Source organism: Calonectris borealis, chromosome 1, assembly GCF_964195595.1.
Source record: "Calonectris borealis chromosome 1, bCalBor7.hap1.2, whole genome shotgun sequence".
NCBI classification, from domain to species: Eukaryota; Metazoa; Chordata; class Aves; order Procellariiformes; family Procellariidae; genus Calonectris; species Calonectris borealis.
Window position 1 is genome coordinate 83,863,738 of NC_134312.1, and position 15,002 is coordinate 83,878,739.

The 15,002-nt window shown below is 42.1% G+C and overlaps 1 protein-coding gene across 1 annotated transcript; it reads right to left on the reverse strand.

Moving 5' to 3' along the window:
• Window positions 1-1,889: 1,889 nt before the first annotated feature.
• On the reverse strand, window positions 1,890-13,628 carry LOC142089787 (killer cell lectin-like receptor subfamily F member 1). The gene is made up of 7 exons (XM_075166738.1): window positions 13,547-13,628; window positions 7,517-7,594; window positions 6,304-6,402; window positions 5,363-5,503; window positions 4,185-4,336; window positions 3,360-3,472; window positions 1,890-2,694 (listed from the first exon to the last, which is right to left on the reverse strand). The coding sequence occupies exons 1-7, from the start codon at window positions 13,626-13,628 to the stop codon at window positions 2,562-2,564; spliced, it is 798 nt and encodes a 265-aa protein (XP_075022839.1). The 3' UTR covers window positions 1,890-2,561.
• Between the last annotated feature and the right edge of the window lie 1,374 nt (window positions 13,629-15,002).

A 15,002-nucleotide genomic window follows, 5' to 3' on the forward strand; every position in this document is an offset into this window, starting at 1 on the left:
TGTGCCTGTGGAATGCAGCAGACTGCATCACATGGTTGGTGTCTTTTGCCGCAGAAGATCTCTACACCATTACAACTCTGACTTATACGCACCTGCTACCTTCCTGGCACCTCTGTCTGTCCATAATTAAGTGAGGTGTTACTTGTCGGTGTCTGTAGATGGAGGGTTGTCAGTCAGTTACGGTATTGCTGATGAACATTTTGTTCCACATCTGCGGTCCTGTGCGTGCTAAAGCCATGGTACTTTACACCAAGAGCTCATGTGCAAGCGTATCTGTTGGTTACTCATCGCAAGTTGCAAGACATTAACCACAGCCCTCCGTGGGGGCACCAGGCATCTAGTGCAGGTAGGAGACAATGTACCTGGGAAACTGCAGCCGCCTTTAATTATGTGTATCATAGCAGAGATGAGCTAAAGGTTTTACATTTGAAAAGCCACTTTCTCTCTCTCATTGCTAATAAGGACTTTAATTCCAGTCTCTGCATTTTTTGTTAGAGTAGCACCTTTGATTTTAGCGTTGCCTTTTGAGGATGCTTGTATTTTTCCCCACACACACAGCTCCCCTCACATGGCCAGTGTAAAAGTACATAAAATTATAGTAAAACTCTGGGAACTTAGAATCTCCCCCTGCCTGGCGCCGAAAGTGTTTTAAGGTCCCTTCTGCTATAAATCATTGCATAATTCTATGAAATGAGGTAAGAATTCAGCCTCTTATTGCGGAAAACACAACAGAGTAGAGTTAACTTTAGGGTCATTTGAAGAGGTCCTGCCTGAAATCGAATTATGGTGGTTAGAATGAAAATGTATTTGAGCAACCCTGTCTGTAAGCACAGAGAAGTAGATTTTACACCTTTGCAAGAGAGCAGTATGTAAGTGTGAGCGTGCCTCGGCTGCTTTGCTCCACAGTCTGAGAATATGAGACTAGAGATTCACGGTTTAGAAAGGGGACTAACTTTTGAGCTTTTTGAATATTAGCTTTCGCATCAGAAGTGTTTGAGAGGTAAGTATTTGATTCAAAGAAAAAGTTGGTTCAGTTACCAGTTGAATTGTCCAACCTGTCATGTAGGTAGGACTCAGACGTCCCATCCAGTAGGTGGGACAGGGCTGGAGGCAGGTACATCTTTGACAGAGCTCAGCTCTGAAGACCCAGAGAGTCTCGGGAGGAGAGGCTGGTGAGGACCCTTAAGGCCTATTAGAGCTCTCATAGCCCTGGCAATACCCAAGAGGGGGTACATGATTTGCAAACAGGAGGAAAACATTTTTATTAAATCTCCGCTTCCATTGTCCCCTATGTTATTTTTTTAATTTCTCTGTTTATACATTACTTGCTTTCCTCACTTTTGCAACAAAAGTCACTAGAAATAGCTCAACAATGCTGCGAACATTTGCTTTGCATTTGGTCACTCTGATTTCAAAGACGCATGCTAGCTACAGATCTAGAGGAGTTACCACCTTTATTAGACTAAGGTGTTTTTAAAAACTGAAACAAATGACATGTCTGATTTCTTAAAAATCAGTTCATGACATTTGGTCATTTTTTTTCAAATATATGAATCTAATAAAGGCACTAAATCAGACTGCTTTTAGCATTTTTTGCATTTTTAGCATTTCTAGATCCAGAAATAATGTGTATCCATGACGCTTGAATGCCCAAGTAATGTATTTACTGAGTACACCCACAGGCATTAATTTCACCAGCCTTTAGCCTCAGTACCTCATCATCATACCTTCCAGGCAGTACTGATGGTTCCATGTTAAAGAATTTGCAATGTAAAGGGACAAAATATAGGTGGAAAGGCAGGCTATCATCTTAATTTCCTTGCACTGCAATGTTTTCTTATGGTCCCAGCCCCTTCCCTCGCTAAGAGCTTTCTTTTAGATCCCAAGGTTCAGCATCACAAGAAGATGGGAGCCATCAGCTTATTAACCACAAGTGTTACAAATCACTTCATGCTGGGTCTGGTATCTGTATACCCAGCAGCCATGCAGGTCAGCTCTGCATAAGTATAAGACACTGTCTAATAAATGCATTTTTCCCAGCCCTCCAGTAGCTTCTGTAAGTCACAATTAGACCGAAAGGAAAAAAAAACACAAACTTCAGAAAACACTAAAATATTGAAACCAAAATAAAAAGTTCCTTCAGCTCAGCAGCGGCTGCCTCAGGGATGTGTACAACGGCAGCGGGCCCCGACACACTCTTCAGCCCCCTCGGATGGCATCTTTCCTGCGCATCACGCAGTTCGTGTGCACAGTGCTCGTCCTCATGTGAGCACCTCTTCTCCCCTGCCCTTTCCTAGAGGCAGCTGCTGCCAACGTCTGTCCGTGGGAAGGCTCAGCAACCCCCAAATCCACACGTGCTCACTTGCAGTCCTGTTGCGTGACCTCCACCGTGACACCTGGCAAGTTCTGAGTTCCCTGTTTGCATCAAAGTCTTAGGGAGCACAGAACAGCGAAATGCAAATTTCTGTGCAAGTCTGATAAAACTATTTACATCACATGTTTTCTTATCAGTAAGACGGGTCTTCTGACAAAAAGCTCTGCCTGTTGTCTGACAATTTGGCTCAGAGCACCAATAAAGTTGCGTTCTTCTTACAGATCCACTTCTTTAAAGTCTGGCAGTTATCTGCTTGGATCATGTTTTTTCTTCTGTAAACAGCACAGTTCTTGTCAGTCTCTATTCTATTTATAGCTACCCTGGTGAGAGAACAAAAGGAATAGGATGAGTTGTCAGCTTTAAATTCAGTACTGGATAAAAATATTGGTAATATCTTGAGTGAGGGGTTTGGGTAATGCCCATTAATGCCCAACTGAAGCAGAGTTCCTCAACAGCCATCCATAGGTGGGATGGGTACCCACAGCAGAGACTGCTGGCTGCTGAGGGATTGCTGCTCATGAACATCAATGTAAGAAGCATGAGAAAACCTCCACATGCAGCCACGATGCTGAACTGTAATGGTGAAAGGGAGGGGAAGGACCCCTGAGCTGCACGGATCCCAGCACCCGCGCTATGTGACAGGCGTCACATTCAACGGAAGTGGTATACACGGTCTGTACACTGAGAAAGTTTGTTGGCAGTGATTTTAGTGGGAGAAGTGTATATTAATGTCCCTCTGCATTAATACATGCATGGACTGTGACTGTGGTTGGTCTTGCAGGCAGAAAACAAATCTGTTTCCAAAGGTGTTCAGCAGGAACCAGTTAACCCGGAATTGGCCATGAAATAGACCCTGAATAGGTGCCTGAGGCTGCAGGACTAGATCTGTGCTTTGGGAAATTAGCTTGGATTCAGAGTTGTATTTACATGGGGATTACCACACCTCAGCTTTTGCCGAAGACACCCTCCCCTGACAAATCATCACCTGTTTTCTTTTACTCCGTGATCTTCAACTGAACTCCATTGTTTCTTCATGTCTTGAATCTTCAACCCAATCCAGATATATTTGGTATCTTTCTCTTTATTGTCTATGAATTCCTGCGGAACAAGTAGAAGCATGTTACCCAACAGCAGAGCTTTCCTGCTGTGCTCAGGTGCACGTGTCTCACGCACAGCTTTTCAGGTAGTCCCTCACGTGGGGAGCAAGGGCAGGGATCCAGCCGTGGCAAAGCAGCCCATGACAATGGCCCATACACATGTGACCAGCCACAGAGTTTCGATTCAGGCTGGCACTCAGGCTGACTGGCTTCCTGTCAGCTGTCAAAAAACAACTCAGTGATGCTCCTCACCCTAATGAGCCAGGTTGCAAAGCCTGGTCTTTAAGGTAAAAGACCTGTTCCTCAGGGAACGATAAGTTGCTCAGAAGAGTCATTCAGCAATACCTTGCTATTCATTTTCCCAAAGGAAAATGAGGAGGAGGTTTGGCTGTTTGAATTTCCATTTAGTGGTTGAATCAGACCTCTCTTCCCAGAGCCAAGTAACGGAAATGGGTGGGAAGTCCCCAGCATTTCCTCCTCCCTGTCAAAACTACTCTGGCTTCCACACTTGCATCTCTCCTGCTTCTCTTCAGCTCTACTCTGTTGACCCTCTCCAAAACAAGCTCCTGTCTGTAGAGAGTCAGATGCTCTGCGCTTGATGGGGCTCTTGCTTGCCTGCATGTGCGTCTGACATCTGGGCCGTGTTCACTTGGTGACATATTTGGCTAGGGCAGATGCCTGTCTCACAGTTTTAGGGCTGCTGCGAGACTCACCATCTCAATTTCATCTTCAATGACAAGAAGCTGGGATTTCCTGGCCAGACAGTTTCTCTGGCTGTCATCCCAGCTTACAGCCTCCTCGGAGAAGTAGTAACATCTCCCCCTGTGTAATTGCCACCCTGGAGGACACAGCTCGCAGGTTGTTCCTGTGGGTGGAGAGAGGGAACCGTTAGCTCGTACCGTGACTTGTTCCAGCTGCCTTGTAGCATTTTATGTTCATGTGCCTGGCTGGCTGGTCCAAAAGCGGCCAGTCCCCACTCCCAAGCATGTGTTTGCTGGGTGTGGAGAGAGGTTTGAAGGCTTCAGTGCCACTCCTCTCCTCAGCTTCCCACTCCCTTGCCGTGGTGCTATGCACTTCTGCACTCCCACTGCACATCATCGGGCTCTCCACCTCCCCGTGCACCTGGCCAGTGGAGAGCGCGGGGAGGACCTAGAAGGCTGCAAAGACACTTTTCCTCCTCACACATGCAGCCCTTGTGAGGAGACACCGTGCGATGTGACGTGATGTGGAGTGTGTGGATTTGACACATGATGTGACCGGAAAGCGCAGCTACTTAAATGAGATTCAGACTATGTTCACGGAGCTGGAGAAGGAACTGTGTTAAATAAGAGGAACACTGCCATTCCCAGGTCTACTCCCCATTTCACTCAGAGCAGCTGGGAGGAACGTCCCCCACATTTTCTGTCTTGGCTTTCTCTAATGTTTCAAAGTAACATCATTACAATCAATCCTCAGAAAAGCGTTAATATTTGCCAACAAATGAGAGATCCACAATAAAAAGACCAGGAAGGTCTTCCCCTGCCTGATCCTTGCACTTCCTAGGACAGGAAAGCTAAATTCCCTCCCACTCTTTGTGAACAATTACAGTCTGGAAAGTGTTCTCCAGGACAAGGGGAGGATCTACAATATATGGCATTTCTGACAGCGGCTCCAGGCAGAAAGAAATGCAGAGAAAGTACCGGAAACTATTTATGCCGAAAGAGGAGCAAAACTATTGTCATTAAAATGTTAGTTTAGAACCTGGCATCACTTCTATGCAGGAACACCATGCTCCCTGGGTAGTACCAGTGATTTCCCATAAATTGCAGGGTGTCATAGAAACGGGAACAGAGACAAAAGAAGTGTGCACACCACACGTCCTCTATGCTGTGAGAGGACTAACTTTCCTCACCCTGTCCATCTTCACACAGTTCCTCCATGAGCCATTTCAGGAGCACCGCTGAGACGGTTTTCTCTGAAGAAATGTGATCACCAGTGCTATTTAGGGCATACCGGGACAAACTTTCTGATTTTCCTGCTCTGCCCTTCAAAACTTGAACAAAAAAAATAAAGAGGTTATGGTTAACAACAGGGTCAAGGAAATGTAGTCTTTGTATCCACTGTCACACTGTGAATGTGAGGAGATGTGTGTATGTGTATACATTGGGGGGGTATACACACTCAGTTATGAGCATACTCAGTGAGTATAACTGTCTGGCAAAGGCATAGCTGCTGAATAATATGGACCGTACGGGAATTTTTGATAGTTGGATATATAAAGAATACACAATATTTTTGTGAGATTTTGGGGCGGGTTGGGAGGTACATGTTTTTTCTGAAGTTTTTCAAGACTGTTTTCTCTTAAGAAATTAGTATCTTCTCTGGAACAGTTCTTGTGTAACTGGAGCATGCTGTGGATTATGATATTACTAGTACCAGGGCAGTCTGATTAAATGAAATGATCTGAAGTCTGATAATGTTATTTGTTCAAACCTACAAAGTAATTAAAAGTGAGATAGTCTCAAAGTAGCATCATGGATGCAACTTTTAACTTGTAAGTCAGGAAGGCCAAATGTTTTGGTTGTCATAATGGTATGAAATCTGCTTCTACAACCTTTCAGCATCACTGATGACAAGGTAGGCTGCAACAACGCCCCTTCATCTGCGCTATATATGTTAAATGACAGATAGCAAATGTTGCCTTTGGAACGCTACATTTATTTTTCTGTATTTGTGTATAACTTGACACCTTTAATGCGACACCGAGGGAATTTTTCTTTCGGCATCACTTTCCTTGTGGTGTTTAACCATGTCTGCAATGAAGAGATGAAGCGGCTGGTAGGATCTACTCACATTGCTTGGCTAGCACGGCTACGACACCCAGCAGGACGAGCACAAGGACTCCCAGGACCAGCGCTACATAGAACCAGGCTGAGCGCCCATGTCGGCAGCCTGGAGGGAGGAAAGAGGAAGAGCGGCTTAAGGTCTTTGCACTATTAAAATTAACACTGCCTTTACGTATGCCAGTTTCTTACGTGGAAACAGCAGAGAAATCATCTGCCTAAAATCAGTCTGCTGTTTGAGATATGTGGGGACATTTTAGTAAAATGTGCATCCATTTTGCATACATGAAAGGGAAATCGAAAGATCTTGTCAGATAAAGCAAGTGATTTTCAATCAATCATTCCATCAAGAATTCTCTCTTTCTCCTTTGAGTTAATGTTCTCAAGCATTGCTTCCTCCCACCTACCCACCCACATCCTGCAAGACCCTGCAGAGCAATTCAGGGATGGTCTGTGGTATGTTCCTCCCCTCTGGTCACACTCTCCTGTGTTAGCCTGCCTGTTGTGGCTGACAGCTAACTTACCTGAATGCACAGAAAAGGCAAAAAATCCCATACTGACACAGTAAAGTACATCTGACCAAGCACCTCTCCAGCCGTTTGGCATTCATCAGCTCATGAGAGCGAAACACTCAGGAAGAGGCAGGACCCAAGGAAATTTGGGGTCAAGGTGCCATTTCCACAAGCCACAGAGCTGCACTTCCATAACTGCTGTTTTCCTGACCTTGCCTGCATGACATGAGCAACTGCCCCATTCTCCGGCTGCCTGAGACGTATTTTGTAATGTTCCCTTTCTGTGAGCCTGACCTTGTCTGCCACATGTCCTTCAGCACAGAGCGGGTGGCAATCATCAGTGCACTAACTGCACATAGAGAGCTGGGTATTACACCACTTCCAAAGCCAAATGTGTCCCTGTGGCTGTTCCTGCAGAGACACTTACAGGAGAGTTCCTAAAAATATGTGGAATTTTACTTTCCTTTGCTAAATTTTCAATGTAGGCACAAGAGCATTTTTTAAAAATATTTTTAAAATCTCTTTCAATATTATTTTTACAAGGAAAGTGTATAAACTGAGAACCCAGCGAAAAAAATATATGAAATGATAAATCAGTTCTTTATTGAGAGATTGTACGTAAAGACTCTTGATAACAGGTTTTACTGTTGGGTAGTAGGAAAGACTAAATCTATAATTAGTAACCAACAACGAAACAAAATAGCACACTACCAGAAGCGGAAGTCTCTGATCTGCTGCTCCCTTTGGGCTTCGGCTTCACGCGCAGCTCAGCGTATGTGATCGTGTTTCCTGTAAGGAGTAGGGAAATGCTGACGTTTGTGGCTGTGCAAGCCATTAAGTGGAGAAACAATAAAGAATTACACAGAAGACCGAGTCTGTATAAAAAAGGGCATGTGTTTGCAGAGCTGCTAGTTCAGCTTTTTTTTTTTTTTTTTTAAGAAACAACAGGCAAGATGATGACTTATCATTTCCTGCTGCTGTCAGGAAGTAACTAAAAGCCTCCTCCATAATCTTTGCTTGAACTACTTGGGTCCTGTGTGGCTGGACCAGGAGGCAGACAGGCAGACTGAAGGATGGGTAAGACCTGGCTACTACCCATAGCAAACATCCCATTTGTTGCTGAGCCATAGCAGGAGGTATCATAGGGGCTTAAGGGGCATCAGAGCCGTGACCGCTTCGTGGAGCAGGGAGACCCCAAAGGCAAAACTGCCACTCAGAGAAATGCTTCTGCAGCAAGGTGATTCTTGGGGGCATTCCTGACTTGCGAATGCTTCTGCCAGGATATCACGTGATGCCTGTAACAGCAGAGGAATGGACCTGATGGCTGAAGACGTCCCTTTCCAGATTCACATTACCAAAACAAAACAAAAAAGCCGTAAAATAGCATGGTGTGAGTTAGATGCACACGGATTCTTTCTGGAGAAAGAATTTTCAATTTTGTTTTAGCTGGGCATTTTGTAGAGCTACTGGCTAGTTTTATGGAAGGTATTTGGACCTTTGGTAGACTGATCTTCTTTCCATAAATGGTGAGATTTTATCAATCTGAATGAAGAATAAGCATCTGTCCTACAGCCTTAATTTGTGATCACTCAGGCTTTTAAAAAGAAGTAAGGAATTTGTGTTGTAGAAAATCTCACTGATCAGGGAAAAACTTGGCAGAAGAAGAGAGTCTCATTAGGCTAAAATGAGGTAGCATTTGATACGAGAATTGCTGAAGTGTGGAGAAGTTTCACAGTAAGAAAAATACTGAGGATCTGGTTGGCAAATAAGGTTTATTTATACAGGTAAGATGTTCTATGCTTTAGAGAACCTGACCTAATACACTTTGCTGTTTGCTTTATTACAATTTATTAGTTCAATGAACTACAGAAAATTTGTAAATTATATTTAACTGTATAGATAAGTAACTGTTCTCAAAAAGAAATGCTTATAAAAGTTTTTCTTCATAGAATGTAAATATTTTTCAAAGAAGAACAGTCAGGATTTTTAAACTTTTAAATGCACTAGCCTTATAAATGGAGACACTTCTTCTAAAATACGTACTTTAGGAAATCTGCTACTATTACTAAATATTTTCTCTCTCAGATAAAGATCCATTCCTTTAAAGAATATCTTTCAGACCGTATGAAAAAAAAAATTATTATCCACGCAAACTGAATATTTATAAAAAAGGATTACTTCTATCACAGTGTATATTGGCACATGATCATTTGAATGCGAGGTCCTCAGAAGTCAACAAGTGGTTTTAAAATACCGCGTAACCTTAATTTTGCCAGCTGCTTACACGCTCTTACCTAGTTTAGCAACAAGGAGCCCTGGTTCTAGGTGGAGATCTCTGTCACTTACTAAAACTGAAATTTCACTTCATTTCTATATGCAAATTGTCAAGTGCAGAAAGACATCTCTATTTACTGGAAGCCTCTGCTTGGTGAATGTGCAGATAGGGAGTGCTCCTGGCAGGTCATTCACTCCAAAGAGTCAGGATTTACAGCCGTCGGGCTCTTGCCATCAACTGGACACCAGGCTGAACGTGAGCCCTTGGTGTGCCCTCATCATCGCGGCTCGTACAAGTCACCCACGGGGCTGCGTTAGGAGAGCCCTGGCCTGCAGAGCAGGGGAAGTTTCTGTGCTGCTCCACTTGCTCCTGCTGCGGCCACACCTGGAATGTTGTGTCCAGATGTGGGCCACCCTGCTCAGGGGGGATTGGGGGAAACTGGAGAGGGTCCAGCAGAGCGTGGATAATAAGATGGTCAGGACCTGGAGGGGCCGAGGAGGCTAAGGAGGGGAACAAGAAGCTAAGAGGCGAACTAATAGCAGCCTACAACTACTTGTAGGCTAGTTCGTTGATGGAGTTGAACTCTTCTCAGTTTGTTTTTCTGATAGAGGAAAGGTCTTGTACGTAATCATTTATGAACCATAATCAGGTGACTCTTGAGTAAACTAGGAAGCAAAAACTATCTGAGTCTTTCATTAGAAAATGGATTTCCAGGCTGTATTTATCCTTGCTTGTATTTTTGGAACACTTTTCTACTTTTGAACATCTGTTCTGAAGCACATGCACTGTAATAGCACCTGCTAGCCCACCAAAGCATGTGCACAGATAGTACCACCTAGTAACTCCTCCTCAACACGCCCTGCTAGAGCATCCAAGAATCACCTCCTCCTTGTAATTCAGAGCACCCGACTGACAGCTGAAGTCCAACTGGTTGTGTAACCTAGTGTTGACTTTCCCATTGGAACAGGATCACAACAAATCCATTTCAATCACTTTTCTGGGTGCAGCCTCCCAAATTTACAGCTGCAGACATTTTTCATTGCTACATCATGTTAAACATTATTTAACACAGTTTGTCCAGTCTATCAAATTTATCCCAATAGTTTCCAATGACTGAGCTTCCCTTATCATTAGACTGCAAACTTTTACATTCTTTCCAACTGTGCCACCAGATTTTTATATCTTTTTCTGTACCCTCATAAAATGCATTGAATAGACTTTGAGACAAAAACAGTATTTGGGAGAACTCCAAGAAACTCTGCATAATTTGAGGAAACCAAATCCTGTTCTCACGGATAAAGAAAAGCTAAAAAAAAAAGAGGTGGGCACTGGATCTGTAAAGGGACTCTCACTCTCAAATCCAAAGTTTACATATTTAAACCACCTACTCAACTACTACAGAACCTTGGCAGAAGTTCAGCTCCCCGCGTGTTTATCTTTTATGTGCACCAAACCTTGCCAGCAGCTATACTTTAGCAGGGCAAATTAGCTATGCCCCCAACCAAGAGTTTTTTAGTATCTACTCCAGTAAATTGCGCCTAATGGTCTGAAACTTGCACTAAACGCAGCCAGGAAGAGGTGGCCATGTTCCACTTTCCCATAGCCAAGTGATTTGAAGTCTTGCCTAAAGTCTGGGAATCTGCCACGCGGAGCATTCATCTGCCGAATTTGCAGTGGTGATTAAACGCAGCTCTCCCTCCTCCGTGGTGAGAGCTCCAACCATGCAGTGCTTTCTCGCATGCCCATCTCAAAGCTGCTGCTTCTTCTGCAAGACAGTCAGACATCCCTGGCAAAGGGCGGGATGTGGGTACTAGCCATCCTCCAGTGGACATTTCAATGTGTCACGGAGTTGGGATAGCGCCAAAGGGAGAGCTTGTGATGCTTGCCACAGAGACTCCCATCGCCTTGGAGCTGAGACCCTCACTTTGAGAATCAGCTTTGAATTCCTGCTCCAAACTGGAGGAAGCATTGAAACCTCTTCATGCAGGGTGTGATAATGAGTAGGACATGCGGTAAGCGTGTTTGGTATGCAGAAGCTGTCCTGTCCGAAGCAGCCTTGAGCCCAGTCCATGTAGGAGAGAGCTCCGTCTAGCTTGCAGGGAAGGATCCAACTCCCAGACATGGCTGACTGAGCAGCACCTTGCATCGTTGCTCTATCCTATTAGCTACTTTGGGCAGTTCCTAGCTCACCAGACTCCTCCATTCACTGTAAAGAAATGCAGGGCATCTCGGCGAGGGTCCACTATGCACTGGGGAACCTTAACGCTAATCATTGCTATGCTTACACTGAGCTTAAGTCTGTTTTGTGAACATTGCTCAACGTGCCTGTCACCTTTTAGGATTTTTTTCAAATTTCCTATATGAGGTTTTTAAAAACTACAGAAATAATTCTGTAACAAAAATGTGTTTTGTCCCATTCTTCCTATGGTAGAAGTGAGTCTCTCAGTTTTGAAGAGCCTCTTGGAATAAAAGAACACTCAACAGCTGGATGAGTATGTGTGACTTTCGGTCAAAGTGTTAAAACTTCAAGGAAGGAATAAGCAACTGAAATTGTTCATTTGAATTTGTAAAGCATGATAATACGGCTCAAGTTCTTGTCTATTTTAGTAGCAAAAAAACCTATGTCAGTATATGTTAATGATGAAGGCAGAGAAATAATTGTCATCAGGGAGATATTTCTAGCATGTTCTAAACTGATATGAGTCCAATATTGCTAAATACTATTTGGTGCTTTCTCCGTTTGTGTCAAAGTAAGTAGAAATATAATTGCTAATAAAATCTGAAAATAATAGAAAGATTAACATAACAATAAATAAAGACAGCCCTGTAAGTTCAAGCCCAGTCAAACAAAACATTTGACCAGAACAAAACGTTTGACCAAAACAAAACGTATAACCAGATATAAGGGTGGGGGAAGGTGGTACTGGGAGTTATAAACAGTGAAGGAAAGATTATTTAAGAGATTTTTGTCTCTGTACAACTGAGACTTGTAGTAATACTGGGTGCATCTCTGGTGCCCATATTTTTTAAATAACTGGAGAATGAACAGAAAAACATCCACAAAAATAATTAGAGTTCTTCAGAAAGTTAGAGTGAAATATTTAAAGGTGAGAGGACACTGAGAAATTACTGGATTACTGTGGCCAGTAACTTCATGTGAGAAAAAATTGAGTGTTAAAATCTATTCGACAAAGGTTTAACAAGAACCATCTAGATGTTAATGAGAACTTTCATTGGAAATTAAAGCCTGGCCTATTCAAATTCAAGCTTTTCCTTTAGGCAGCATGATCAAGGGACATTTTTGGATGTCTTCAAATCAAGATTTGATGCCTGTCTCCCTTTGGAAATAAATTATATCATCATAGGGGTAAAATTCTAGGCGAACCCTCTGTGTTTTGTGTTGTACAGGTTACAGTAGTACAAACAACATCCATGGATGCATGAACATACAGTGTAAGGTAGTATTTTCTGTTAGGTATATAATAAAGTGAACTTATTTTTATTTTTCAGATAAAGGTTTTGTAAAAATATAAAAAAATAGTTTTTTCCATCATTTAAGTACATGCACCATCATTGCTATTAATCTGCATTGTAAGTAGAACATCTTCTAAAAATGCTCGTTACATAATGTAATTTCCTTGAGTAATTAAATACCTTAATTACTAATGAACCTTGAAAGCATGAAAATATCATCTTACTCTGACCACAAGAATTTCCTATTTGCTCACCGTGAGAAGTTGTCATTCATATTAGCTGTGATTCAGAATTTTGACAAAATGCTTTCATGAATGAATTACATTTTTTCCAAGTAGCGGAAATTTTATTTCTTAAAAAAATATGGTTTAAATCATCTCCTTACCGTGAATATTGACTTAAACCTTTGTCTTCTGTTACAAACGTGTGAAGCAATCCCAGATTGATAATGTGGTTCTGGGAAAATCACTACTGGATAATCAAAGAGGAAGAGCAGGAGGGTTTTAGGAGTCATTCAGTACTTCCTTCAGTGACAGTGACTGCACTTTCGACTGCCACTAGTTTTCTGCTTTACTAGTTAATTTACTGCTCCTTTTCTATGAAGACATCATAAAATGCATTGATCTGATTTTTGGACTAGGTAGTAATTTGATGGAGGTTTTTGATCACATTGTTCATATAAAAAAAAAAGATTATGCTCATTATTCAAAAATGAACAACTTTTGTTTCTCATTGTTACTTAAAACAAGGGGCCAGAACTGAGACAGTACTCCATAGCAATACTGACTTAAGAGTAGTTTTGCTGATCTTTATCTCATGAGGGTCTCTTCCACCATTTGCAATTTTTCACCCTTGCAGTGACTGCTGCATGCAGCATTTTATAGCATTCTTCTAGTATTTTCCAGTGACAATTTTTAAAATGAAATAGAGAAAGAGAGAGAGAACACATGAGAGAAAACAGTGTACGTCCAAGAGCTGATTAGCTGTTTTACCTGGAGCTGATGTCCGAGAAGGAACGTGCAGTCGTTCCATGGGTAGCATTGCCACGTCCACATACGTGATATCACCTGCCATCGATGAGCAAGTCCCTCTGAGTTATGGAAAGAGCTGGTTTAATACAGTGGGTTGCATCCTGTATTAGCTTTGCCTGCCTCCAGAAGTATACATACGCCGAGCTATGGCTCTGAGGAAGGCTGAGAAACAGATGAAAGGAAGGAAGTTACTTCTTTCAATACAGCTTCAAAGCCTATTTTCAGCCACCATTCTGTCTCTTGAGTGATCTCTTGCCCTTCAGAATACAGGAGAAAATGCAGGTTAAAAAGCACTTTTTTTATTCATATAAAAAAATTCTTTTTGGTCAAAGCAGAGCAAAGTTTCTAAAGAATACCCAAAAATGGACTTACACAGGTACAAAAGCTTTGCTAGTTCTCACAAGAATAGCTAAAGCAGTATGATCTGTTTTGTGAATGTATTATGCTCATGTGCGTGATCTTACATAGCCTATTCACCTAAAAGGAAGATAAACAAGATATATATCAGTATAAGATGTTTTGGGGCTAATGTAACTGCAACCACAGTTAGAGCTATAAAAATGTAACTCAAATTCTAATCTGCTCCAACCACCAAGTACTATAATAGTTTAACAACAGAATTTAGATTATATTAATGATACATTAAATTTGACTCAAAATAAAATTAAAAGTAATACAATCAATGCCTTTAAAAAGAATGTTTCAATACTTTACTCTAACAGTAGTTACGAGGTCCAGAGCTGCTGTTCCTAAGTTGCTTGAGCTATCCCCTGCTGGGCCCAGCAACTCCAGAGGCAGAAAGCCTGAGTTGCCTTTAACTCCTTGTTCATGACCCATGTGTTTGCTGCAGGACATTTTGATGACAGTGGTTTTGTCTCCTATTTTGGAAAAAAAAAAAAAAAGCCTCACATATTTGAATTGAAACTTAAAGCCCTTCTAAAACCTAAAAATTCATTTCAGAACACACAGACATGAAGTCATGTGCATGCACAGTTCTGACATTCCCTGCTAACAGCTATGTTATTGGTTTTGTCCTTTATTCCCACTTAGAAAATTCCTTCAGAGTTTGACACATGTAGGCTTTACGAACCTACATGGGTCAACTGAAAATAATGTTTCTATTCTGTGACATAGCCATGTTTGCCTTTTCTGTTACATTCAATGGGACTTACAACACTCTAAATTAAAATGAAGAAAAGTTTGGCTTTGTGATCTTATATTACTGATCTTTTCCCTTCCTACTTTCAACGTTGATAACAGCATTAAGTGCAGAAACAAAAAGGTTTAGGGGAAAAAAATGAACCTTTGATAGTCATGGAACAGATTACTCAGAAGTGCCACTCAGGTACAATTTATATGCACCATATCTAAATCATTGTTGCTCTATCAGCCACAAAGTGATCAGTCTGCAGATGTG

Excerpts from the sequence above, each read along its gene's own strand:
- LOC142089787 (XM_075166738.1), bottom strand. The coding sequence starts at position 13,628 with ATGGCAGGTGATATCACGTATGTGGACGTGGCAATGCTACCCATGGAA. Across the intron at positions 7,595-13,546 it reads TTCTCGGACATCAGCTCCAG|GAAACACGATCACATACGCT; the intron begins GTAAAACAGCTA and ends TACTCCTTACAG. Across the intron at positions 6,403-7,516 it reads ATCAGAGACTTCCGCTTCTG|GCTGCCGACATGGGCGCTCA; the intron begins GTAGTGTGCTAT and ends TCCTCCCTCCAG.